Consider the following 26301-nt stretch of genomic DNA (forward strand, 5'->3'; position numbering starts at 1 on the left):
TTCTCCTTTTACATATTTAGATAGCACCATATTATTTTCCCTCCTACTTAGCACAGCTTGTAATACATATTTGTGTGACTATTTCATCAATGACTGTCTCCTCACCTTGACTGAGAGCTCCATGGGAGACCGTATAGGGACTGTGTCTTCATTTACTTATTTTGCTTATTTTTATTAACCTTAGTATTGACACATTACCAGATCCCATTAGACAAACAATATATTTGTGAAATGAATATATTCAGCCAAGTAAGTAATTGTGTCCTAAGAATCTCAAAAAACTTTCTGGAAAACCACACATCTTGGTTTATACATCAGCTATGTTTGCCAACTTTATATGTAAACTATTTTTTGAAAAAACATTATTTGAACATTTTTTCACTTGTATCAGAGAATATCAATATAAATAGGACCTTAGAGATAATAAAACTGAAGTTCATAAATGCTAGGCAATTTGTCCACAATGGCACAAATCTACTTAGCAGTAGAACTGGGATTAAAGCTCAGATTTTCTGCCCCTGGTTCCATTCCTTAAGGGCTCTGTCCATGGAGTTTCAAGACACTGGCTCTTTACCAGAGCTTCTAGACTGCCAACTCTCTGAAAAGTACTTGATAGTTTTTGTAAATAAACACTTTACCACATCTTAATGTTTACAGGAAATCTGCAACAAAGAAATCGTTTGCAATATAGATAATTAATAAAAAATGTGAGATTTCTTATGCAGTTTATTTTTCAAACCTAAGAGCTAACTTTAGTTTCTCAAGCCTGTGACACCTCATCATTCATTGTCAAACACATACTAAACCCACATGCCTGGCACTATTCTAAGGCTCTTTATCAAGGGCCATTAATTAGCCTAAGGCCTCCTTATTTCGATGGTTAAAAGATAATTGCATTCCTTTTTTCTTATGATTCAGTTGCCATTGGGAAAAAGCCATTTCTGAAAAGTTAGAATTCTGAAAGATTAAACAATGTATCCCTATGATTATTTAATTTAAGCTCTTTCATCTTTTTGTTTGTTCATTTTTTTTTCACTTTTCTTCTTTTTAAACTGTAAGTTGGGATTTTTAAAATTTCTTTTTAATTAATTTATTTTATTTTATTTGTAACTAGCTTCAAATTTGTGATGAATTTGCTTACCAAGCATAGAAAATCCATTTGCCGGCTAAAGGACTCTAGCAACAGAATTTCTATCTGATGATGGAACCATATTTCTAGATGACCCCTGGAGAGAGTTAATTTGCCAAACTATTTCATTTATATTTATACGTTGGAATGTTATTCCAAAGGCTCCAAATAGTCGCTGTTCTATGTGTAAAACAGTAAAATAAAGATAAGACATTGTCTAATAATTTTTATAACTAATACATAATGTAATGCTTATTTAAAAAGCAGGCACTGATCTCATGTTAGATGTTTTAAAATAAACCCAAACCAGCATTATTTGTAGACCACAAGCCTGTGACTGGTGGCGGGAAGGACACAATAGGAAAAAGAAGAAGGAGAGAAGAAAAACAAGTGGGAAATAGGTGAATGCAGCGGAGAGGGGAAAACGCGTGAGGGATACCAAAGAGAAAACAATAGAAGGAAAGGAGGTAAACCCATAGGAAGTGTCAGTTTTTTCATCAACAGATATTTACTTTTTTTTTTTTGAGACGGAGTCTCGCTCTGTCAGCCAGGCTAGAGTGCAGTGGCACAATCTCGGCTCACTGCAATCTCTGCCTCCCAGGTTCAAGCGATTTTCCTGCCTCAGCCTCCCGAGTAGCTGGGACTACAGGTGCCTGCCAACATGCCTGGCTAATTTTTTCTATTTTTAGTAGAGACAGGGTTTCTCTGTGTTGGCCAGGCTGGTCTTGAAGTCCTGATCTCAAGTGATCTGCCCACCTTGGCCTCCCAAAGTGCTGGGATTACAGGCGTGAGCCACCACACTCGGCCCTATTTACTTGGATCTTCTAATGCTTCTTGAAAAGCGAAATATATTTTGATATAATATAAAAACAAAGCCATACACATACACACACACACACACACACACACACACACACACACGCAATTACCTATGTACATGTAAATGGCTACACAATTAGGTAGACAACCTTGTCTCTTCCTAGGATCTAAAGATATTCCAGATAAATCTTAAAGCACAAGTGATTAAGCCTTTAAAAAAAATCTCACTTTTCATCTCTTTTACCTTTTGGTTGGATTTTTGTGTTTATTAGCTTATTTGGAGGGAGATGGTGCAATGGATAAGGCAATTGTCTATTTAAAAAATTACGTTTTCAGCCAAATGCAGTGGCTCACACTGTAATCCCAGCACTTTGGGAGGCCAAGGCAGAAGGACTGCTTGAGGCCAGGAGATTGAGACCAGCCTGGGCAACTTAGCAAGGCCCTGTCTCTACACAAATTAAAAAATGAAAATATAAAATTAGTTGTTTGCCTTGGCGTGTGCCTACAGCCCTAGATACTTAGGAAGCTGAGGTGGGAAGATTACTGGAGCCCAGGAGTTCAAGGCTACTGTGAACCGTGACGGTGTTGCTGCACTCCAGCCTCGGTGCAGAGTGAAACCCTGTCTCAAAAAATAAAATAAAATAAAAATTATGTTTTCATAGGCAAGGGGATACAGGAAGTAGAAAGAAAAAAATGGTTGGGACTTAGAGGTGGGTGCACCCCACTGTATGTACATCAGGACAGTGCAAATGCAGTGGGCTAGTGCATACTTGCAAACTCAGGTATTTTCTTCAAATAAACTAGAAGATAGCCATGGTCTCTTTTTTTACACTTTGTTTTTTCTCTGTAGCAGTTTTGAGTGTTTTTTTTTTTTTAAACAATATCTGCAATCAATGACTCTTTTTCAGAAGCACTATATTCAGGGATATTCCTTGTTCTATATTGAAGCACAATCATATTAGTATTGAGGACACCACCTCAAAATAGTTTGCTCACTAATGTTTCAGTAATAAGAAATCGCTACTAATCCGCACACCCTCATGTTTACAGCATAATTACCAATACGGTTTCATCGTGAGGACCCTGAGGCACAGGAAGATGATCTTCCTCCTGAGTCTTCCAAGGAAGATTCAATTCCATTGTTCTGAGTTTGGGTTCCAAGTAGGCGGCATGGTGTGCACTCATCTTGCCTGAATGCATGTCTCTTGAACTATATTTCAATAAAATGCCAGTATCTGCCTAAGGGGAACAATATGTCCTTTTTTAAAAAAAGACTCTCTTTGAAGATATTATTCTATTTGGGTGGGGGAAGAAACAACAGATTTGTAAGTTCATGTCTTTATAAATAATTTAAGTATATGTTGGGCTAATGTATAAATTTGGTTTAGGAAATTCTAAGTTAATTCTAGATAAATTTTAGGTGTTTGTATAAAAGAAATGACTGTATTATTGGATTCTACAACTTTGAAAAATAATAATCCCATGAGGGATTATTGGCAACTCTTGATTAGCTAGAATATTTGATTAACCAAAACATATTATCTATAGAGATATTATCATTAATGTTGTTATTGTACATAAATTATTTCTTTCTGTTATTTTAGAATACTTGGTAAGGTTTGTTGTAAACACATAATATCACACCTAGGTTTTTTTTAACTTTTTTAAAATTATACTTTAAGTTCTGGGATACATGTGCAAAATGTGCAAGTTTGTTACATAGATATACATGTGCCATGGTGGTTTGCTGTACCCATCAGACGCCTAGGTTTTAATGAGCGAATTAACACTTTTTTGCAAATATGATCAAATTAGGGAGGGAACAAATTGAAGTTTTTACCTTAAAGGTATTAAAAATCAACAGCCATTCAAAGATGTATTATCACAAAAATCACTTTTCCTTCTGGATAATCATGACTTTCTGATAATGATTACCTGCATGTAAACTGTACGCTGTCAGTAATAATCTGATTTGAAAATTGCTTCCTTCCCAAGGGTGTTCATATCTGCATGTACTAACTTGTTAAATTATGGTGTGCTAATTGGTAGTTCACATGACAAGATATGCACAGTTGACCATGCTTATTAAAATTCAGGCCATCCGCAGTTAGCGATAACAAACAATGCGCCTGGGAATTTTTACACCTTCAACCTGCAGATAATCCCTAGAACTCTTGAGGTGCAATCTTCAGCCTCCTTCCAAAGAGCAGTGAATAAGCAGCTAACCTGAAGCTCAGTGCAACACCAGACACCAACACGGAAATTCTCATTTTAATAGGAAACATATGTAGCTATTTCCTATTTGGCACCATGAAGATAAAACGCCCATGAGCTGACTTTGGGGATAGTCTCTATGCAAGTGCTTGACATTGTGCAAACATGATTAAGTTTTGTCTTGTTTGGTTTTTCTGCAAGGTAAAGACAGGTGGGAAAAGCCAGGGCCAAGAATTCCCAAACTGGGAAATCAGCCTGAGTGTCATAAAGCTGTGCATCGTTCCTAAAATTAAGATTCCTCATGGATGGGACAGGCAGTTTTTTCTAAATGAAATTCTTTCACTGATATTTTAAAGCCTGGATTAAAAGCCACTGTAAGCTAAATGAAGTAAGACAAGCTCCCATCTACATACGAGTGATGAGGCAATTTGGTAAAAATTCATAGAATAATGGAATAAAAAAACTGGAAGGGACTCAGCAATCATTTAATCCATCCTTTCCCAAATTGTGTTCTACAGGAATCTAGATCCATGGGAGAGAGTGGTGATAGAAGTGACTAGTCAAATAGGCTAAGGAAATGTATGGTTAGACAAAATTGAACAAGTTTATACACATATAATTTATGCCTCCTAAAAAAATTAGATTGAGTATGTCACAGTTTTCAAACTTATGTCACCATGAAATTCTTTTCCACTGACTATTAATGTTTTGCAGAACTAATGGCTGGCAGAACAAAGTTAAGATGACCTGATCTAGCCTAATCCCTTTATTTTACAGAAAAGGAAAGGACTGACAGCAACTCTTCAGGGAGCACCAGGGGCAACAGTGGTCTCAGGTGTGGCCCAGAGCTGCTGCACTAGGTCAGGCTTCCTGGTCTCTCTGGAGGGGGAAGGGTCCTGGAAAGCAGCTTGCAATTGGTGTCCCCTCCCTGCTTCCCTCAACACAGGGACAGCTGAACCAGACACTCTCCAAAGTGCCCATTCTAGCCTCAGGGCAGTGAAACAATTACTTCACATTTATTTCCTTAAAACATTTCACTTTCACAATCTCTTCCCTAGTGTCTTCAGAGTCTGCCAATGGACAATTTTCCAGAACTCAAAGATAAAGACAATATTGAAATTAAGCTTATACATCCAGGTCAGGAGTTTTGTTCTCACATGATTTCAGAAGGGTGAATTCTTAAATTATCAATTCTAACTCTTCATCATTCAATTAATGGTCTTAATCTAAAATGTAGCTCCAAACTAGGAAATATTTTAATTCAGGCTGGATTCAAAATTCCCTGGTCACAAAGATAATTCAGTGCATTATGATCTGTTGCATTTATGCCTCAATTTGCATGGATAATATTATTTTAATGCTTTTTTTATGCACATAGATTTTTTTTAAAATAACCTGAACAAATAGAATTTACAGAAGGAACTCCTTGCAAAATTCTCATTTGGCACTTATTATAGACTGGCTTGTTTCATTAGTTATCTTATTTCCATACTCAATTGTAAACAACTGAAGACAGGATTTACTTACAAGTCTTCTTATGGCCTGCAGAACTAGGAACTGAACTGTGCCTTGCTGCAGGAACATAAATAATTAATGACAGATTGGCTGATAATAGGACACCTTCTAAAAGGAGATACCATATAAAATGAAAGGATTGTCTCCTTTACAATAGATGTGAACAGGATAAGGTATTCTCTCTCTTTCTCTCATGTATGCAAACACACACACACAAACACATATGCACATTATACTAAACTAACCACAAGGCACTTGAGCATCTTGTGGGGCTGCTGGAACTTCACACCAAATACCACTTTCAATTGAATTGCACCGCCAAAAACTCCTAGTATTTGAGCTGAGAAACTATCTGGAATTCTAGATAAAAGAGCGGTTGCTACATCATCCCTAAACAGGCATGGAGCTCCATTAAAAAGAGGAAGAATTCTCTTAGGCAGTTTTCACATCTTTCACACATCAAAACTTCCAAGTGAGAGGTTTTTAAAAGGCACAAGAGACAACTGCTCAAAATAGCTCTGCACTAAGAAAGCATTGTTCGCCTGGGTTCCAGAACTTATTTGATCTTTAATTTTATTGCAATAAGGATAACTTCTCCAAATGTGACATTCTCATTGATGGATATACTTCAGGATCCAAAAAGCCATATCTATGTAGAGCAGTGTTCCTGGGGCCAGGTGCACTAAAAACGTGTTGCTCCCTCAGGGGAATAGCTGTTCCTTCCTCGCACTATCCACGTGAGAAGCCAACAAGAAATCTGAATTTGAGCCACAATGCTCAACAGTGGCGTGTTTACTCACAGCTCCCATTGAAAACCTGTTGTATCGAGAAAGAAACGGCCAGATTAACGGCAAAGTGCGTGTTTAGAGGACTTTCCTCTATGACAACAAAGACAGTCCTCAGGATGTTCATATTTCATCTTAACCCCTCAGGAATGCAAGGCAGCAATTTTGAGAGGCAACCTCAGCTTGAGTGTTTCAAATGAGGTGCGGTACAACTGCAGAGAGGAGCCACATTCAATAAAACACTACCCTAGCTTTTCAATGTTCATTCCTAATTACATACTTTTATTTTTAAATCATATGTAGACGTTCTTGTTGCATTTTCTATAAGCATCAATTTCACCAGTCCTGACTATAGGCAATCCTTTAACCTAGAAGAGTTTATTAAAATAGCATTATTATTGTCTTGTATTTATGTTAATTTCTGCAGTCTCTGTGGTGCACTAAGTGCGCTTCCCCAGAGTACCTCTTACTTTCTCACGTTTCTCTCAGACCAAGGAAATCTGACTTCACATGCAATAGAAATTACCCTTAGATCACAGCCAAGAAAACAAAAGGGGTAAGCCCTGGAGTATGATGTTTGGGGATACTTGATCGTTGCCTAGGTAGCATTTAATTAGTCCTGGGCTGCAGCTGGGAGTGGGGTGCTGGTACCTGGGTAACCTTTGTCATTGTGACTAAACCCATGGTTGAACAATCAAAATGCAATGCTTATTATACTCTCCATTCTCACCCCTTTCTTCTTTAGGAATTAGACACACACACACTCTCTCTTTCTCTCTCTCTCTCTGTCTCTCTCTCTGACACATATACATAGTTTGCAAATTAAGAGAACTCTCATAATGGGCAGGGTGACTCACACCTGTAATCTCAACACTTTGGGAAGCCGGGGCAGGAGGACAGCTTGAGGCCAGGACTTCAAGACCAGACTGGGCAACAGAGTGAGACTCCTTCTCTACAAAATAATTTAAAAACTAGCTGGGCATAGGCCGGGCGCGGTGGTTCACGCCTGTAATCCCAGCACTTTGGGAGGCCGAGGCGGGCAGATCACGAGGTCAGGAGATCGAGACCATCCTGGCTAACACAGTGAAACCCTGTCTCTACTAAAAATACAAAAAATTAGCCGGGTGCGGTGGCGGGCGCCTGTAGTCCCAGCTACTCGGGAGGCTGAGGCAGGAGAATGGTGTGAACCTGGGAGGCGGAGCTTGCAGTGAGCTGAGATCGCGCCACTGCACTCCAGCCTGGGTGACAGAGCAAGACTCTGTCTCAAAAAAAAAAAAAAAAAAAAAAAACCAAATTAGCTGGGCATAGTGGCAGGCTTGTAGTCCCGGCTATTTCAGAGGCTGAGACGAGAGGATAGCTTCATCCCAGGAGGCAGAGGCTGCAGTGAGCTGTAATTGCACCACTGCACTCCAGCCTGGGTGACAGAGGGAGACCCTGTCTCAAAAACAAAAAGAGATTTAAAAAAAATAAAAAGAAACTCTCTTTCTTTGTTGAACAACACAATGAATTTTAAAGCTGTGAATGACTTATTTTCCCAACAAAATTATAAATAGTGGGAAATACTTCATTCTTCCAAATATTCCCTTACAGTTGCTTTCTTATTAATAAGCACTCGAAAACATTACTTGGCATTTTTAAAGCGATCTATTAGTTTATGCTTTATTCTTCATCTTCCACCATTATTTCTAGTATGCTACCATAGGTGCTGAACAAACTGCCCCAGAGGAAGACCAAAAAGCAGGCAGAAAAAGCAAAGGGACTGTGCTTGCTTGATGGTTTGCTGTTGTTGCATACTTAAAAAAAACCTTTAAAAAAAAACTCTACTAACAAAAATCATGAGCTCTCTTTGGTCTCTGGAGATGAAGACAAAAGCTGTGGCACTCAGCATGAGGTGCTGTCCTTGGTTAGCAGCTGTCGTGGAACGCACTTAGTTGGGTTTAATGGAGGGGTTATTGACATCTCCTAAAATGGCTCCCGGGCCCAGGCAGCCAGTTTTCTGCTACCTTCCTGCCTATGCCTGTCTATGCTGAGTGGTTCCACAGTGCCCATTAGGAACTGCGTGAGAGCCATTACAGTCAGCAGAGTAAAACATCCTTTCCACTCTTAAAAAAAAAAAAAAAAGTGAGATGAATAGGTATTTCTAGGGTGGTCTGAATGAGCCATTATTAACTACCCTGAGGAATGAGGAAGCCTGAACACGGCAGTGAAACGCCATTTTATTCCTTTCTGCTGGCCATACCTGCACCAAGGGAAAAAATTCACCTTGTGAGGCAGTGAAACGCCATTTTATTCCTTTCTGCTGGCCATACCTGCACCAAGGGAAAAAATTCACCTTGTGAGGATCTGGATATAAAGAATCCTGAAATTTGAAAGTGGACCAAGATGTAAAGCTAACAGGAATTATGCCTTATGCTGCGTACACTATAAAATTCTAATCTTCTCCTTGGAAGGTCTGGCTCTTTCACCGCTACAGAAGGATGCAGGTGGGGGTGACTGGGCAGTCTGCTGCTAAGGCGGCAAAGTCTCAACGGGAGCACTGGGGTGACAGCGGACAGCATGAGGAGCTGCCGATCACTCTGTCCCCTGCAACTGGGCCAGGAGGGCTCAGGGCACAGGGCAAGTGGGAGAAAGGCTAGGGATTTGCATTAAAATGGGACTCTCCTTCCCAGGCAGGCAGCAATGACCTCAAGGAATATTAAACAGAGATCTGGTTACCTTAACGAAAATAATGCTCTCTATTTGTCATTTTCTTCTAACACACCACCATTCCCCCTACAACCTTGTATGATGATGCAATGAGGAAAGATGAGCAGAGCCCCATGGGCATGGGGACAAGTACCTAGACCTGTGTGTGTGCGTAAGCAACACAGAAAACATGAGGATAAAGAATCGGCTGTCCCTCTGAAATTGCAGGTTCCCTGAGGGTGAGTCAGCCCCTTGAATGCCGCTAGAACATATATTTGTGTGCCTTATTGTTTAATGGTTGGAGCAGGGCTGAAAACACATTCATTACTCCCTGTCATAGAGCAGTTGATGTATTCTAGGCACATACAATTAAGCTATAATTCTACACACGACAGACTAAACACACAAGTCTAGACAGAGAAAGATGGCTTAAAATATTCTTAGACCTTTTCTAAGAGTATTTTCTCATTTTCTTATCACTCAACTGGTAAATATTAGTTGTAACCCGTGCCTCATTAATGTCAAAAGGGGAAGATTCGCATGACTGAAATTCAAAGGGCTGATTCTAATTCTCCATCAAAAACCAATCTCCAGGCAAGATATTTTTAGCAATCACTCAGCACAAATCTAAAGATGCTCAGCTGTGGTTTGTTTATCTTCTAGGAAAAAGGCATCAGTTCTTAAAACAAAACTGCCCATATACACCATCCATCACATTTTATGATGATTTTTGTGAATGTGATCTAGATGTTATAAAACTAGTGACAAAATGTAAATATATCAAGGTCTTACTGTGTATTCAGCTAAGAAAATAAACCACAAGAAATCTGTTTCTTAAACCTGGCAACGTCTATAGTCACCTGTTGATTGGTGAGAGCAGAAGAGAAAAGCGAGTGTAGAACGGCGTGGAGGGAGTGACCATGGATGGGTTATCATAGCAAGAAGGCAGGCCAGCCCTCAGACTGTGCACATGTTCCCTGACAGCCCTTGTGTGGGCACCCACAGGACCATTTTGCAAATGGTCTCCAACCCCCCTCTCAGGCTCTGCTTTACCAGCCAGCACTTTAAAGCATTGCCGGCTTTTTGCTCTCAAGCCCAAAGGACCTTAGAAGCTCAGTCATAGAATGTTGTCACCCTTTACACATAATCAGCAGCTCTGCGCCTTCTGAGAATGCTGAAAGCAATCATTTCTCTGAGAAACATATTTAATACAAATTTAAAATTACTACAAAAAGGAAACGAGCCAAATATCAATACCCAGTATTTCCCACAGATAATAACAATCACCAAATATACAAGTCAAATAGATACTCCACAAGGACGACAGCACTCGTTCACATTTGTTTCCATGTGACAAGCCCTGTCTGAAGAGCTTTACACACTTTAATTCATTTGATCTGCATTGAAACCATGAGGTGGGGCCGGGTGCGGTGGCTCATGCCTGTAATCCCAGCACTTTGGGAGGCTGAGGTGGGCGGATAATGAGGTCAGGAGATCAAGACCATCCCGGCTAACGCGGTGAAACCCCGTCTCTACTAAAAATAGAAAAAAATTAGCCGGGTGTGGTGGTGGGCACCTGTAGTCCCAGCTACTCGGGAGGCTGAGGCAGGAGAATGGTGTGAACCCGGGAGGGGGAGCTTGCAGTGAGCTGAAATTATGCCACTGCACTCCAGCCTGGGCAACAGAGCAAGACTCTGTCTCAAAAAAAAAAAAAAAGAAACTATGAAGTGGAAGTGGTCATCCTTGTTTACAAACAAGAAGACTGAAAACAGTTAGGTAACTTGTCCAAGATGACACAGCAAATAAACCTTGGGGTTATGATCAAACAAGGCAGTTTGACTCCAGAATCTGTACTCTTCATCATTATGCTAGGCTGCTGATGAGGAGTTCAGATGATCAAAATTTTTAAATTATTTTAATAGGCAGATAAAAGTGGCAAAATGATGGGAAAAAATAAAAATTGAAACTGATTTTCAGTCTGATGTCACTTGTCCTGGGAATAGTTTTTATTTGTTTGCTTGTTTTGAAATGGTGTCTGTCTACCACAGATAATTATGGGGCACTTCTTACAACCCCTGGGAGATATCCTTCTTTACTACTATACATAGACAGTCCTAAAGTTAAATTTGGGAAAGAAGCAAATGGCAATGGAAAATGAAATAAACCCTGTACAGCATGGTAAGGCTAGCTTTGCTTTTGTGGTCAGACTTAACCAAGATGATTCTCATCCAACATGATTAGAGTACAAAAAACATATTATATAATAGGTAAATAAAAATTTTATGGTAGTATTTAAAATCATAACTATAAAGAAATATAAGACTGTGGTTCTGGCTGAGCACAGTGGCTGACACCTATAATCCCAGCACTTTGGGAGGCCAAGGCAGACAGATTGCTTGAGCTCTGGAGTTCAAGATCAGCCAGGGCATCATGGGGAAATCTAATCTCTACAAAACATACAAAAAATTACCTGGGTGTGATGGTGCACACCTATGGTCCCAGCTACTCAGGAGGCTGAGGTGGGGGGATCACTTGAGCCCAGAAGGTTGAGGTTGCAGTGAGCCGAGACTGCACCACTGCACTCCAGCCTGGGTGATGACATAGCTAAGACTGTTTCAAAACAACAACAACAACAAAAGACTGTTCCTCTATTTTGAAAAGACTCAACTACTGAACTTTCCTTTGAGTGAAAGACTAGAGAGTGTTCATAAAAGAACACCTAACCTTTTCTTTCAAGATGACTGTTCTCACTGAGCCAGCTTAGATGTGGCCAGGAACGGCTTTATATCAAGGCAAATCAGCAGAGACCTGCCCTGGGCACACAGCAAATGTTTGTTGAGTGATCTTTAGGCACGGCAATGCTGCAATAGTAAGGCAAAGTAATAGTAAGATAAACCCAGATGACTGACCACTCCGAGAATTACAGTATGCCAGAGTTGGACAGGGCTTAAAGATCACAGGACTAACATTCTGGGGAACTGAGGCACCCACCACCCACCTTGTGTAGAGAAAGCACTCATATTCCAGATTCCTGCTCAAAGGATATTATTCAAGATGACTAAGTCTTTCAGAGTGGTCTTGAATGAGACCTACAATCCTGAAGAAATAGTCAAATCAAATCTCAAAACCATATTTAAAAACTAGTATAAGGGGTAAACTAGTACAAAGGAATCAATCTTGTGCCATTTGCACAATCTGTTAGCTGCAATTTGAGGCTATCTTCAGTCTTTACAAGTGATCTCTAGTTATTAAAAAACAACAAAAGCTATCATAACCAACAGGAACATAAGACAGGTATATGGGTGATCTGAGCCTTAATTTACTTATGTCATAGAAGGCAATAAATATTTTACTATAACTCTGCTGGCCTTAAAACAACAAAACAAAACCGTGGCTGGGCATGGTGGCTCATGCCTATAATCCTAGCACTTTGGGAGGCCAAGGCAGGTGGATTGCTAGAGCCCAGGAGTTTAAAACCAGCCTGGGCAACATAATGAGACCCTGTCTCTATGTTTTTTTAAACCCAAACCCCCCAAAAATCTGTTTGAAGCCTGGATTTGATGCAAGGGGCTAGATTTTATGCTGGTCTGTATATGACTGTTAAATGCCTTCTCCTCTCACAAGAATATAAGTGTAATAAAGGTAATGACTGTATTTGTTTTGCTCTTCACAGCGTCCTCACTCACCAAGCACCCTATAATGCCTGGTATATTGTAGGTGCTATTTAACAATGTTTCACCTGGCTGAAAAATGGCTCTATTTTTATTAGGGGATCCATCCTTCATCTTGCTCCTTGGCTCTAAGTTAATTTAAGATTCTTGAAATTAGGCAGATGTGGTGGCATGTACCTGTAATCACAGCTATTTGGAAGGCTGAGGTGGGAGGGTCATTTGAGACCAGGAGTTTGACAGCAGCCTGGGCAACATAGTGAGACGCTGTCTCAAAAAACAATGAAAGATTCTTGAAACTCTAAAGGAAAATGTTCAGCTAATTCCATTTCAGGGGAACTGAAGTACATGAGTTAGCTTTTACATTATTTCAAGTGAGACAGGAAGAGACCACGAGACTTGGACTCACTTAAAAACAGACTTCAAATTTTCCCACAAAACCTTTCCAGTTTGTTTGGGAAAAGCTAAAGGCTTCCCTGGGCACAATCCAGTGATCATCCTGTGATCTCCATGTCTTCTTATCCTCTAACATCTCTTCTCTTTAAAACACACTTATCTGAAACTGAATCTGACATGTGCTGTTATCACCTTACAGTCCTGGTTGGAAACCTTCATGCTCCTGACACAGGAGCATGACTATAATGGCTCTATTCTAGATGCTTAATTCCCAGAGGGGAGCCTTGGCCTGTAAAGTGTACTTATAGGCTTGAGAGGGAAAGTCGTAATATCAGTCCTTTCTAGCGTTGGCAAGAATAGTAAAGATGCTGTGTGTCCAAAGGCCAATCTCCAAACACAGCCTCTAGCATAACACTATACAACTAGGTAGGTAACCAACCCTTACTGAAGGTGATAGCAGGAGAAAGGAGAGGAGAATGGGGTACATTAGGCTAAAGTGACAGTTTGGGGGAACTTGATCTTCCTACTCCACAAGAGCAATACTAGGTCTTGGGTCTAGAAATGGTTAATTCTTCAGCAATGCTTGCAGCCTTTCATTATGCAATATGCAGTTGTCACTCTAAAAAGTCAATCCAAATATGAATGAACACAATGAGAACCACATGACTTGTACACACAAAAAAAGTAGTCTTACAAACAATCATAGTAAAAAAGCCAGAACAACCTACAGAGAAAAAATAAAAGCTTGTAGTTTTTACATTTTGAAATAATCATACTTTTTGGAAAACAGCACTTCCCTCATTTTTTTGTGAGATGGTTTTAAAAGATATGGAAATATTGCAAGACAAAAATACAATAAAATAACAACAAGAGAAACAACCTTATACTGTACCTTTCCTTCAGCAATCATATGCTGTCTGACAGTCTCTGGATTCCTTTTTTCTCAAAGCAAAGTTACCTAAAAACTGATTTTTCATGTGGCTTTGCAGCAAGTTTAACTTTTAATAAACCATTTCTTGCTAAGCTTTTCTTAGCACATTTACTCAATTCCATACTTGAAAGCTACAATGCATTTCAATAACTCAAATATATGGGATTTTATTCTAATATTAAACTCAAAAGGAAAAACTGAGACAGTCCTATGGGCATATTACTGCAGCCAAAGGTGATTCATGAAGGCACTGATATTCTATAAAAGGGATTTCAAATATCAATGTGTATACAAGACTAATGGAATACGATCTAACCAGTCAAAATAGGCTGAATCTCATTCCTGATGTTGTATCAATGCCAATAAAATTAGGAATCATATAACAAAAGCATATGGACAGAAAATAGCTTTCTCTTATGTAAAATTCAAGTGATGGTCAAGAAATAAGATGTAATACAGTGCTTCTGATGGGTCAGTGGCAAAGGTCTGGAGAAATATATTCCAGGTTTGGAATCTTTATGGGCCAGAAACTGTCTCATAATTCCTAAATGTGACCAAATGGGAGGAATATAGGCTATTGCTCACAAGAAGAAGACGAGATGGGCCAGCATTAACACATCCCCCGTGCCAGAGGCATGGGTCAGAGCATAGCCCCAGGGAGATGGCTGCTTAGTGGGAACATCTTCACATATGACAAATTTTTGCATCCTTACCTTTAATTATTCTTTGGTATTCTTTTTCATCTCTGAAAAAAAGGCTATTTTAACAGCAGTTTGTAATGTCAGATTCTTTTACCCACACTAAGAAAGATAAGTGGTAATGCAATGGCAGGTGATAATGCAATTATGAAATGATGATGTATATTTCATTTTGAAATGCAGTATATGTTTCCTTTTTCTTTTGCAGGAAGACAGTTCTGGGATCCTAGGAGCATCCAATTTGTATTCACAATTTCATTTGTGTAAGATTAACATTTAAATAGTTTGTAGTCCCTTGAGCTCAGAGTACAGTGAGATACACATACACACACTCTACTATCTCTCTCTCTCTTTCTCAAGCCCTGGATATCAATTCAAAATTTGTGTGATCATTGATGTGTGTGTGTGTATATATATATATATACACACATACACAACCCTAGAACTTAAAAACTCATTAAGAATCCACAAAATAGATAACCCACACAGTGATAACCTAGAGTGACTTCCTTAACTGTGGCTGCTGGCTAACCTAGGTAATAATAACAAATACAAAGTATCCTTTTAGCAATAAGAGAGTCTTTTTGCTGCCCCAGACAAAGCTTTCTAACTTGCTGCTTGTCCTTTGGAATTCTAGGCTGACCAACACTGAGCGGAAGCCTCACCTGGGACTTCAGGAGAGAATCTTGCAGAGTGTCGAGATACAAAAAGTTTGAGTTCTTGGTCCAAGTTGCATTCAATCAGGTTTGTGTCCCATGATCGGATTCCTAGGGAGGGAAAGAAAGAGAGTTGAGAGACTTCCAGTTAGTCATTTCAGAGTGGTTTGGACAACATCACTGTAACATTTCTCAGGCTATCAGGGAGGATGTGGGAACTCCTTTTCTGAAGAGCTTGGTGGCTTAGCAGTGGATGCCCACAAAAGGGGAGGGCCAGGGAGGTCTCTCCACCAGGCCACAAGGGAGGGATAATTAGCAGTGTGGACTGAACTTCTGCCCCTCATAAAATGTAAATGCACCTCTTCTGGAAGAGTCAAAGAAAACAGTTATTAGGAAAATGACAGGCTGTACTCCAGGGAGGGACTAGAAAGGGCAGGAAGATGGTTAGTTCTTAAGAAGCTAAGAGGCCAACAGACTAAATCTAGCTTGTAGACAGACTAACTCCACTTGTAGGTGGCAAGAAAATGTAGAATAAAGGCAAAGAAAATATATGGGGGCTGCCATTCAAGCACAGGCCTTTGTTTCTAAAATGATGTTCCGGTAGTATACATGTATAATTTCTTTCCTTTACCAATCCCGTTTTTGACTTTGGTTTATCAAGCCCTGGATATCAATCCAAGATTTATGTGATTTTTGATAAACAGGGTGGGTCCACTCAATCTTCGAGACTTGGCCTGTCTGTCCTTCCAGGCATTTTTCTGTTACCTGAGTAGCTTGGCAGGCAGCTCTTTTATTCACAATTGTTCATTGTATTCAATTTTCTTATCCAGAGGCAAAGAAAAATGGCAACTTTTTATACTTTATAAAACATTTATGGAGTTAGGGGCATGAATCAGCTATTCCTACCAAAGTTCAGACTTCCTTTCCCTAGGCTGAAAGGAATATCCGGGGTGAGAGGAACAGGAGGGCAAGAGGCGAGATGAGGGCAGCTTCCTGTGCTCATGCCCTACTCTCTAACCTCTTCCTTCCTCCTCCCGCTGTCCTCTTTCTCCTGCCCTCCCAAAGGGGATGGCCCAGAGGGAACCCCAGAGAGCATCACAGAAGGGAGGTCTGGAGAGTAAGCCAGGGAAAGTTGGGGAACCCCAGAACTCTGGTGTGTGTGTGTTACATGTTTACATATTATGTATTACATTTTTCCTAATAGGTTGCTCATGGTGGAGCCAGTGTGTGGTATCCATCGTTGTACCTTTGTATAGAGCATTCTCAATTGCCAGAAACAAATCTCTAGAACAACAAACATCTATTGCATACCTCCTAAAGTTAAGGGCTTGAACCCCTAGGCAGAACACAGCAGGTGAACTATCTCTAAATTAACACCCAGTCACGTAATCATTTTTGTTGGACATTAGTCATGTATACACACTTGGGGGAATAAATAGCAGTGTGTTACTTAAATAACACACTGGATCCTTACGGCATATTTGTATTTACCCTTGGTTAGATTGTATTCAGTCTTCCTATCCTGTAAAGAATCAAGGTGGATTATACATAGACATTATAAAAAAAAAAAAGATTCTGGAAACTCAGTTCACTGCACATCTAAAATATCTTTAGATTACACACCACAGACCTTTTCAACCAGGAGGAATATTTTCAGATAGATGTGTGTCCACTAAATAGAGGCAGAAATTTCTCATATGATCAATGGGAAGAATTCAGGTGTGGAAGAGTTAACACGTTTAAGGAAAGGTTAAATTATAAGGGAGAATTTTATGGCTCTCCCTGGAAACATTAATAGCCTCAGTTTGCATTTGTGCTAATGGAGTATTTAAATTTTAACAAGAAAGGCATGTTGAGATTTCGCAGATCTTTTTAGTGCAGAAATGATAAATGGGTTCTTTTTGTTTCACAGAGAGCTTGACAGGTTGAGAGGTCTGAATTCATTAGAATATTTTACTTCAACCTATACACTATATACTAGTCTAGTGCCAAAAAATCGAGTTCCTGTCTGGGCTGCTTAATTGGTATTGTTGACTGAATTCTCCATGTTCCAGGTCTGAGCTCCACTTTGTCTTCTACCCTGTCAAGCTGGGTCAATAAGTTAATAATGAGACATATGCATTTAAATTAAATTCATACAATTTTTCCGTCTTTGTTCTAAGTAATGTCTAAATTGGTACATTATTTGAATGACTTCATCCAGGGTTATCTGCAGACTTGCTCTTACATTGTTACTTGCCATTTTCCCTTGGCTTCAGTTAACTTGTCATGGCACACACAATTAAATGTTTGCTTTATATTTTCATACATATTTTATTTTTGATATATTTGTAATTTAGCAATAGAAAAAGTACTAAATGATAAATCCACTTAGTAATTTCTAAATTATACTAGTAAATGGCTGATAAAAATATTTCTCATTTTTACACTCCCAATGAAACTAAAAATGTAGGCTTCTTTTTTCAAGAGAGCAATTTCCACCCAAATTGTTTTCTTAGCAATGCACAACCACTACTACCACTTATAAAATAAAGGTTATGATGGATTTGCCAGCTATTTTAGTTGGAAAGGAAAATTTTGGAATCAGGCCACTTTCCATACCAATTTTAGAAATAAAATAATTTGCAATTCCTTTGTATCTCCTGCTGGATAATATTGGTAAAGGCAAAGAGTAGTTGTCAATGAAGGTTCATATTGCATTTAGTAGGTGTATGTAGTTCCCCTTTGTGCCTAACAAGGAGCCAACAGCGAGCCCTCTAAAGTTCACAGGACAGAAAAATATCTTTTTGGCCCTTCCCATATTCTCCCCTCTCTGAATCTGGCTGGAGGGCATCCTGGGGTGTTGGTGAAGAGGTTCTAAAGAGGCTTTCAGAAGCAAGTCATCTTGGTCTCTGTTGGGGAGCAGGGAAGCCCTCTTTCTGATTTTCACCCCAATATGCCCCAAGTCAAGCTCTTCCCAGAGGCTTTGTTTCCTCAACAGTCTAAGACTGTACCCCTTCTGGGCTTACCCAGGTAGGGGCAGAATAACTCCAGGCAGTTGGAGGCAGTGAACCCCATTCTTTCAATGTCTGGAGCCAAAAGGCATCCGTCATCTCTGAGAACAATCTGGGCCTGCTCTGTGGCTATTGCCCAGCCCTGAAAGTGAGCTCCTTGGGACCAGGGAGCGACAAAAGATCTTTCCTTCTCAGTTCTCTGACCCCAGGTGGTAGCAGTGCACACAAGGGAGGCTAACATGCACATGATATACACAGATGAGAAAAGGAGAAAAGAATAGGTTATGGGGCAGGGAGGCAGGGGTGGTCATCAAAGAACAAGTCAGGGTGAAAAATGAGGAAGAGTCAGGTACTCTTGGTGTATATAGGCTAGATTGTTCCAAGTTTACCAATCATGTAAGCATTTGCAGGATTGTTTAATGAAACCAACAATTTAAAAAAGCACCTCCCATTTAAAGGCTAAAATTCATATTTCTAAAGGTGACAGTGGATTGAGGAAAGCAAAATGAAATGACCATGCATTGTACGTTGATGGCACATGGGTTCTATCTGACAGTTATTTGGGCCTTTGGCAAGTTGATTTTCCTTTATGGGCTTTAGTTGCTCCCTCTGAAAAACAGGCTTTTGGATATTTTTTCCAAGTACCTAAATGATTAACCTATAATCATAAGATTACATTTGTAAAACTATGCTAAAAAGTGGTCTGAAATCAGATTGAAATCATAAACTACATAAATAAACTAAAGGAAATGCTACGTTTAGGAATGCTTTATTTCTCAGAGGAAAAAATTCTTATTTTTTCTCTTGAACTCATCTTTAATTTGCTTTTTTTCTTTTTTTAAAGCCAGCAACTTGATGTTCATAACATATATATGTATGAAGATAATATCTTACATACAGAGCTCATAGTTTCAAAGCATTGATAATAAATAATTTAGTTCGGAGATAACATCTTACAATAGAAGCAAATGAGAAGTGACTTATAATTATTTGCTTGTCTAAAAAGTTATACTTATTTTTTTAAAGTAAGCCCTTAGAGAAGGTGAACAATTTAATGACCTTAAATTTGGGGACTGGCTTGTGTTTCAGCATGGATCACAGAGCTGTCGTAGATAATACCAATTAAGCAGTGCAAGCAGAAATCCATCTGTCTTTGACTTTGAAAAGTATAAAGACAAATATAGTAAATTTAAGACTCTCTAACATTTAATTCTTACCACATATAGTATTGGTTTCTTATTTCCCCTGTTAAAAGGAAAACTAAACTCCAAATCTTTCCTGGGTTTTAAATTCTCTTACCATCTTAGACTGAAGGACATTCAGTTAAGTGACATCAGAATGCTACATTGTAATCAGCTAAACTTTTATGTAAAAAATGCAGAGCAGTAGATGTTACATTCATCTATCTTTTCACCAACAAATCTTGCTGATTCCCAGGGTTAACTAAAGGAAAAGTTATAATCTAACGGTAATTGAAAACATCAAACAGACACTTAGTATTCTTTATATGTTTTAGTTCCTTAAAAAAAAAATGAAACAATGAAAACTTTCACAAAGCTCTAGAATTCAGTTTGCAAGGCATGGATGTATGTCCTCTATGTATTAAAATAAAACCAAGAAGCAGGGTTTTGCTGAAAATGAGAACCACTGGCTAAATCCATGCTGGGGGCTAATTAGGGTGGAGAAAAAGGAGGTGCCAAAGAGTAGTAGTTGATGGTAGCGAAAACGAGTTGGAATAAAGTCCTGCATAACTAAATAAATGAAGCTAGCCTAGTCCGAGGAAACACTATTGTTCCAAACTCTGGAGGATACATGTCCAAAGCCTTCATTATGCTTTCCGAATATAGTTGAGAAAACAAGAGGGACCATCTCTCTTCCCTGGTTTCAAGAGGCATTTACGAAGCATCCACACTGGGACGTTCCAGGCCTGTTGATTTACTGCATTACCACCATGTCTCTACAGATTTATAGATTATTTTCTAGGCTTCCCAGAGAGCCCTCAGTAATCAGATGGCAAGAATCCAAGTCGCAAGGGTCTCCAAACCCAGACTCTCAGTTAAGGCAGGAGGGGAAATAGGAAGAAAGAGTAACAGATGAGGAACTGCTTTCCCAGCCTGCAACACACAATCATCAGAGCTAGCCCCCTGGAGCAGCTCCATCTTGCTTCACACAAGACCCAAAGGCACCAAGCAACAACAGCAGTGGCCTCTGGAGGAGGCCCAGCTGAGACCTGGCGGCTGAAGCAGCAGCTTGTCGTGCACAGGAAAACAGGACCAGCCTGCTCTGTTGCTAAGTCATCTCAGACTGTCTGAAAAGCTATGGGAGCAAGATTTTCACTTAGCGCTGGACGGGCCTGCATCTTGAGCTGCAGCCAAGACCCCAGAACCCAGGAGAGCCATCTTAAGAGGAAAAGCAGCATCTGCTATGGTGTGTAAAGAAATGGCTCTGCTCACTCAGTTGGTTGATTCTTAATGGGATCAATACAGTCATTTCAGAGTTCCATGCAAAAACCTGACCAAATTAGGGAATTAAAAAATCAGGAAGCCATGATGATTATCGCAAAGGGAACACAAGGGGGCTTCTGGGGTTCCAGTAATGTCTGTTTCTTGATCTGGGTAACCCAGGCATGTCCGTTTTGTGAAAATTCGTTGAGCTGCTCATCTTTGATTTGCGCCCTTTCATCTCTATATAATACTTCAACCGAATTTTTAAAAAAATTAATGTCAAGAAGACAAATCTGAATTTTGTCACTAAGTGCTAGTAGTGTAAAAACGAGTAAAGGCAGGGAGCCCTTCTTCATAGCAGTACGTGGATGCGTCTGTTTTCTCCATAAACAGATGCATCTTGAATAAACCCTCTGAGGAATAGGGCACTGAAAGGATGATCAGATGAGTAACAAAGCAGGAAGGTAATTACGGCCCGAAGGTGATTGCTGAACCATCTCCCAGCATGGGGCGCTGCCCACAAGTGGATGGCCATACAAAGGCAAGCCCTGAAAACTGTTGTACTGAAACCTTCCTCCCATCATAGGATGTTAGCCAACCCTGCACTAACATCATGACAGGGTCAGAAAACGAGTGACGCTGCAGTACTGGTACTTCTGTCACTTATGAGTGCTGTGACCTTGAGCCGGTTCTCTTACCCTTCCTGCCTCTCTGGGCCCCCAGCTCTAAAACGGGGTCGATGATGCCTCTCCTAGCACTACCACATCGAATGGTTATGAAGATTTTGTAGATAGAAAAGCACCTCCTAATATATTCCTATTTCCCAGAAATGCCACTTACAAATAATTTTTTAATGAAAAAAATCCAAAGTCATTGATTCCCACAATAGCCACACCCAAAGTCAGTATGTGTAAAATTTTTCAAGGAGAAAATTGTGCAAATAAACTAAATTAGAACAGATTAGACCAAAGGCCTATAGTCTGAAAATGAAGGGTTATTGAGATGCTCAAATAAGACATTTCACTATTGAAATATCTCTTGTTCTTGAATTTTTTGGAATAAAATACTATGACTTTCTGCTCACATTTTTTTTCTTTTTTCTTTTTTTTTTTTAAGCTAAAAGGGAAAATCAAGTGCTTTAAAGTTAAACAAAAGAACCAGGTCCGCAACTCCAGTCCCCACCCTGCAGCCTTTTGTTCTGGGGACAAGTGGCCGTTTCCAACTGCAGAGGCAGATGACAAGCATTTATTTTTTCATCTAAAACAAGGTTTTTCTTTCGTCTTTTATTGGGGAGGGGGAGCGGGTAAGGAGGGCTGCGTGAACGCCCTTTGTCCGCCTCGGGCTGCCGTAGAGACCGCAGTGCGGACTGCACCACGCCCACCAACCGGTGTCTCCCGGAGAAACGCTTCAGCACCACCCCAGGAGAATAGAGCGCGGGCTGGGGCTGCGGAGGGACCCGGCGACCTCTGTCAGGGGCGAGGGGAGGGCTGGGACGCTGGGGATAAAGGGAAAGGCAGAGACCAGAGCTGCCCACCCAGGGACTCCCAGTGCAACAAAGCCAGGCAAACTGAGAGGTGAGGGCGCGCGGCCCCCGCCAGCCCGAGGCCCGGGCGGGGCGCACGCCCAGCCAGCCGTGCCCGACGGGGGGAGCCGCAGTGTGGGGGGGGCAGGTGTGGCAGTCGGTCCGGGGGCACTGCGGCAGCTCGGGTGGGGCTGGGGGCGGGTCTCTCTGTGCGCCCGAGGCTGTGCCCGCCCGGACCCTCACGGCCCCGCCCAGGGTTTCCGCCGTACCGCTATTCGGCCTCCGCAGAGCGCGCCACTGGTGCGCGCACTGGGCGAGGAGCTGACCCTACCCGTTGACGTCTCCCTCACCGACCCCCTTCAAGCTACCACTCCCGAGGCTGGGACTTCTAAAAGCAGCAGCCCCACCCCACAACTTGGGGTCCCATTGTCCTTTCTGAGAGCTGCAGCCCAGGCCCCAGGGGCGGTAGCGAGGCAGGCTCTGTCTGGTGGCGAAGCGCAGGCGGTTCTGCATCCCAGCATCTCGCGGGGGGGTGGGGGCGGGGGGGGGAGCGGGCGTGGCCCTAGGACTAGCCTAGTCATTCTGAGGAAAGAAAGGATCCGGAGGTTTGAAATCAGAAAAAGCGTTTCTCAGGGGCTGAGTTAGCCGTGGTGAGGATGAATCCCACGAGGCCCCTGGCACATGGGGCTTTGGCCCCAGGTCTGCGGTGGTGGGGGTCCCAGCCTTTTCCTGAGGCCAGAAGGGGACTGAAAGGAGCGGTTGCATCAGGTCTCCCCCACCCTTCTGCCTCCTGCGGTAGCGGCTTTACTGTGGCCTCTGCTCCCCTGACACCTGCATTTCACTTAGCGGGAGAGGCGGTGGCCAACTCAGCAGAGGCTGCGGACCCAGCGTGGTGACAGATCCCTCAAGGTTATTGGAGACTCTCCCTGTGGGTCTCATATCTAATAATTCGGATTATTCTTAATTAGCCCAGAAAAGAGTCTGGACCAAGTATGAGAGGTGGCGAGGAGAGACATGGGTGCGGGGCGCGCGGGAGGAGCGCAGTGACCGTCGCGCCCTGGGTGGGGTCGTGTTTGCGCGTCTGCCAGCACGCGTCCCTGGGGGCGCGGGGCCACTTACCGAGCTCGATGTTGCAGATGGCGCGCCGCAGGTGCTCCTCGGTCACGATCTCGCCGACTACCACCAGCAAGTAGAACTTGCTGTCAAGGAAACGGTGCGACAGGCTGGGCGAGGTAGACGCCGCCGGGTTGGCGATGCTGCCGGACGGCTCCGGCTCGGTGGCTTCCACCACCACGGTAGCCATCCTGCCGGCTGCTGTGCCTCGGCGAAGTGTATCGCTCCGGCCGCTCCTCTCCTCTGCGGCAGGAGAAAGGATTATCTCCGAAGGTGCTGTCTCCGCTCCGCCCCCTGCGTCTCCCCTCCTCTGGCGCCGCGCGCCGCCTCCCCCTCCGCCCTCTCCTAGTGCCGCGGAGAGTGCGCGGCGGAGAGGAGCGGGGAGTGAGAGGGCGGGGAGGCGGTGCCGCTTTTATATGGAGACTAGGCAGGGAGCCGGGGAGGAGGAGGAAGAGGAGGAGAAAGGACCACCCGGCATATCCTCACGCGGTGGTTGCCTCCGCTCTTCCAGCCGTTGGCCCGGGGCTGATGTCATCTGCAGCAAATCATCTCGCCCGCGGCCCGGAAGCTGGAGGGACGAGGTGTGCGGACAATGGTCGGGGCAGGGCCGCGAGCCAAGGGGCTGGGGCGCCCGCTGAGCTTCTGCTGCAGCCGTGAAGGGGGAAGACGCTTTCAACCTACGCCACCCACCACGTAGACACCCACTGCCCACTCCTCACCTTCACCCTGTCTGCATGGGAATGGGATGAGTTTCCATTTTCAGAGTGGGGGTCTTTCTCTTGTCCGAGCTGCACTAGTCAGGCCTCTGCCTTGTGTGCCATATATGATGTAGCCAGGTTCTCAGAAACTGGGATAGCCACAGTGGGCAGATGCGGGGCTGTGGTTACCCCGCCTAAGAAGACGGAACCTGTCTTTTCTTTGACCTTGTGGCTTTAAGAAGACGAATTTACTAATATTTACCAATGTCAATATTTACCACCTTCACTTAAAGAATACATCAAAAATGCAAAACTTAAGCCTACTGTTGTTCAGGCCTTGGATTCTACTCTGGCAGGGCCAAGGATGAAAAAGTACTGGCTTTGTGGTGCTCATGGGAAATGAGAGAAATGCAGATGTATTATATTAGATACCAATTTCTTTCCTTAATATGCTGAACAGATAGTATCAGTAATAAGAATAAAGAGAAGATACTGTCTCTACCCAGCAGGGTTACAGTGACTATAATGTACTTTTCAGTTCCTTGGGGAACACACAGGCAAAATTATCTCGTGACAATGATGTCTTTTAGAATATATGTAGCATTGGGAATTTTTATTGCCTTTGTTTATGTTTAGAAGAACTCAAAAATGTGTTTTTTTGTTTTTGTTTTTAAGGCAGCCTATTTACAACCATTTCTCACAAACATACTGAATATAGCTTCTGTCCCAGAAAAGGGGAGGAGGGTGAGGAAAGAACAAAATGTGCAAACGTGGTATCATCATAGAAGACTGGGGAATTCGAGCTTTAAGGAAGAGGAATAGATGGAAATTAGTCAACATAGCTTTAATACTAGAATGTCTGTTAGTAAAATTAGATAGATGATAGATAGATAGATAGATAGATAGATAGATAGATAGATAGAATAGGTAGATAATCACCTAGATATTCTTAAGATTTCCAAAATAACCCAGTGTCTTAGGTGTTAGCTGTCATGACTTATTGGTTATGTACTCTTTGCTCTTATATCTTTCCCGACACCCTGGCATGGGAGACATGCTGGGCAGCCAAGGGTTGGGGGGTTCCATCCAACATGTCAATCTGATCAATGCAGAATGAAAATACCGTTTGGCCCGCAGTATTTGGGGTCTGTGACAGGATCACTAGAGAGTTGCATTCACCAGTAATTAGATGAAGTGTTTCCAACTAGCTGCATTCACTAGCAACTAGATGAAGTGTTTCCAGATAATATTTTGGTTAAGATATTCAATTGCTGTTCGAGAAGTAAGGCCGGCACCAAAGTCCATAATCGGGGTGAGGGGCAGGAAATATGGTGAAGAGCACTGTTTTCCAAAGGTCATCCATTGGATTCCGGCCTCATCTAGTTTGTGTTTGGTTTTCCTTTCTTTGAACCACTGTTACTTTTATGTATGTAATAGTTTTCTTTTACGCATTTTATTTATTTTACTTAAATTTATTTTTAAATGCAATTCTATGTTGCTGTATAAATGGAAACACTAATATCACTTATTAATAGAAAGTATCCCTAAAAATATACACAATGAAGATAAGATGTGATCAAATTCTTGCTACATACTGTTAAGATTTGCTCAAGACTCTTGAGTCCAAGGCTCTCCTTTCTTGGTTGAAAACAGAGATTGGCCAAGTGTTAGAGAGGTGTTAAAGAGATACTAACACTTAACTGAGTTGTTCTCCATGTTGTAACAGAAGATTGGATGAAAATTATAACAGAGCGCTTTCTTACTGTGTGTGTCTGTGCAATTAAACACCATGACCGTGACCACCTAAGTCATCACCCACACTTTGAAAAATAGAGGCATAATGGGAGAACACAGACTAGGGATGCAGAATGCTACTTTACAGCTCTGTAACTTTGGCAAGCAACTTACTGTTTTTGATCTTCCATCTCCTTATTTAATGAGAAGAATAACATCTTTATAACTGTTTAAGTAACTGTAAGAAAGAAGGAAATGATAGAATGTGTAAGCACCTAATACAGTGGCTGGGCATAGTAAG

At 41.6% G+C, this 26301-nt stretch overlaps 1 protein-coding gene and 1 long non-coding RNA gene across 2 annotated transcripts in view; both read right to left on the bottom strand.

Annotated features, from left to right (window-relative positions):
- Positions 1-23809, bottom strand: part of MAP1B (microtubule associated protein 1B) — a 98997-nt gene extending 75188 nt beyond the window's left edge. Inside the window, exons 1-2 of the mRNA XM_055253802.2 lie at positions 23575-23809; positions 15506-15607 (exon numbers count right to left, since the gene is read on the bottom strand). Of these exons, the coding sequence (XP_055109777.1) occupies positions 15506-15607; positions 23575-23758 (286 nt within the window). The 5' untranslated portion in view covers positions 23759-23809. The remainder of the gene's footprint in view (positions 1-15505; positions 15608-23574) is intronic.
- LOC134733525 (uncharacterized) lies at positions 1637-12260 on the bottom strand. The gene is made up of 2 exons (XR_010117086.1): positions 8772-12260; positions 1637-8701 (listed from the first exon to the last, which is right to left on the bottom strand). It is a non-coding gene; the product is annotated as an uncharacterized lncRNA (long non-coding RNA).
- Positions 23810-26301: the final 2492 nt, after the last annotated feature.

This window comes from Symphalangus syndactylus, chromosome 18 (assembly GCF_028878055.3).
Source record: "Symphalangus syndactylus isolate Jambi chromosome 18, NHGRI_mSymSyn1-v2.1_pri, whole genome shotgun sequence".
Taxonomy (NCBI): Eukaryota; Metazoa; Chordata; class Mammalia; order Primates; family Hylobatidae; genus Symphalangus; species Symphalangus syndactylus.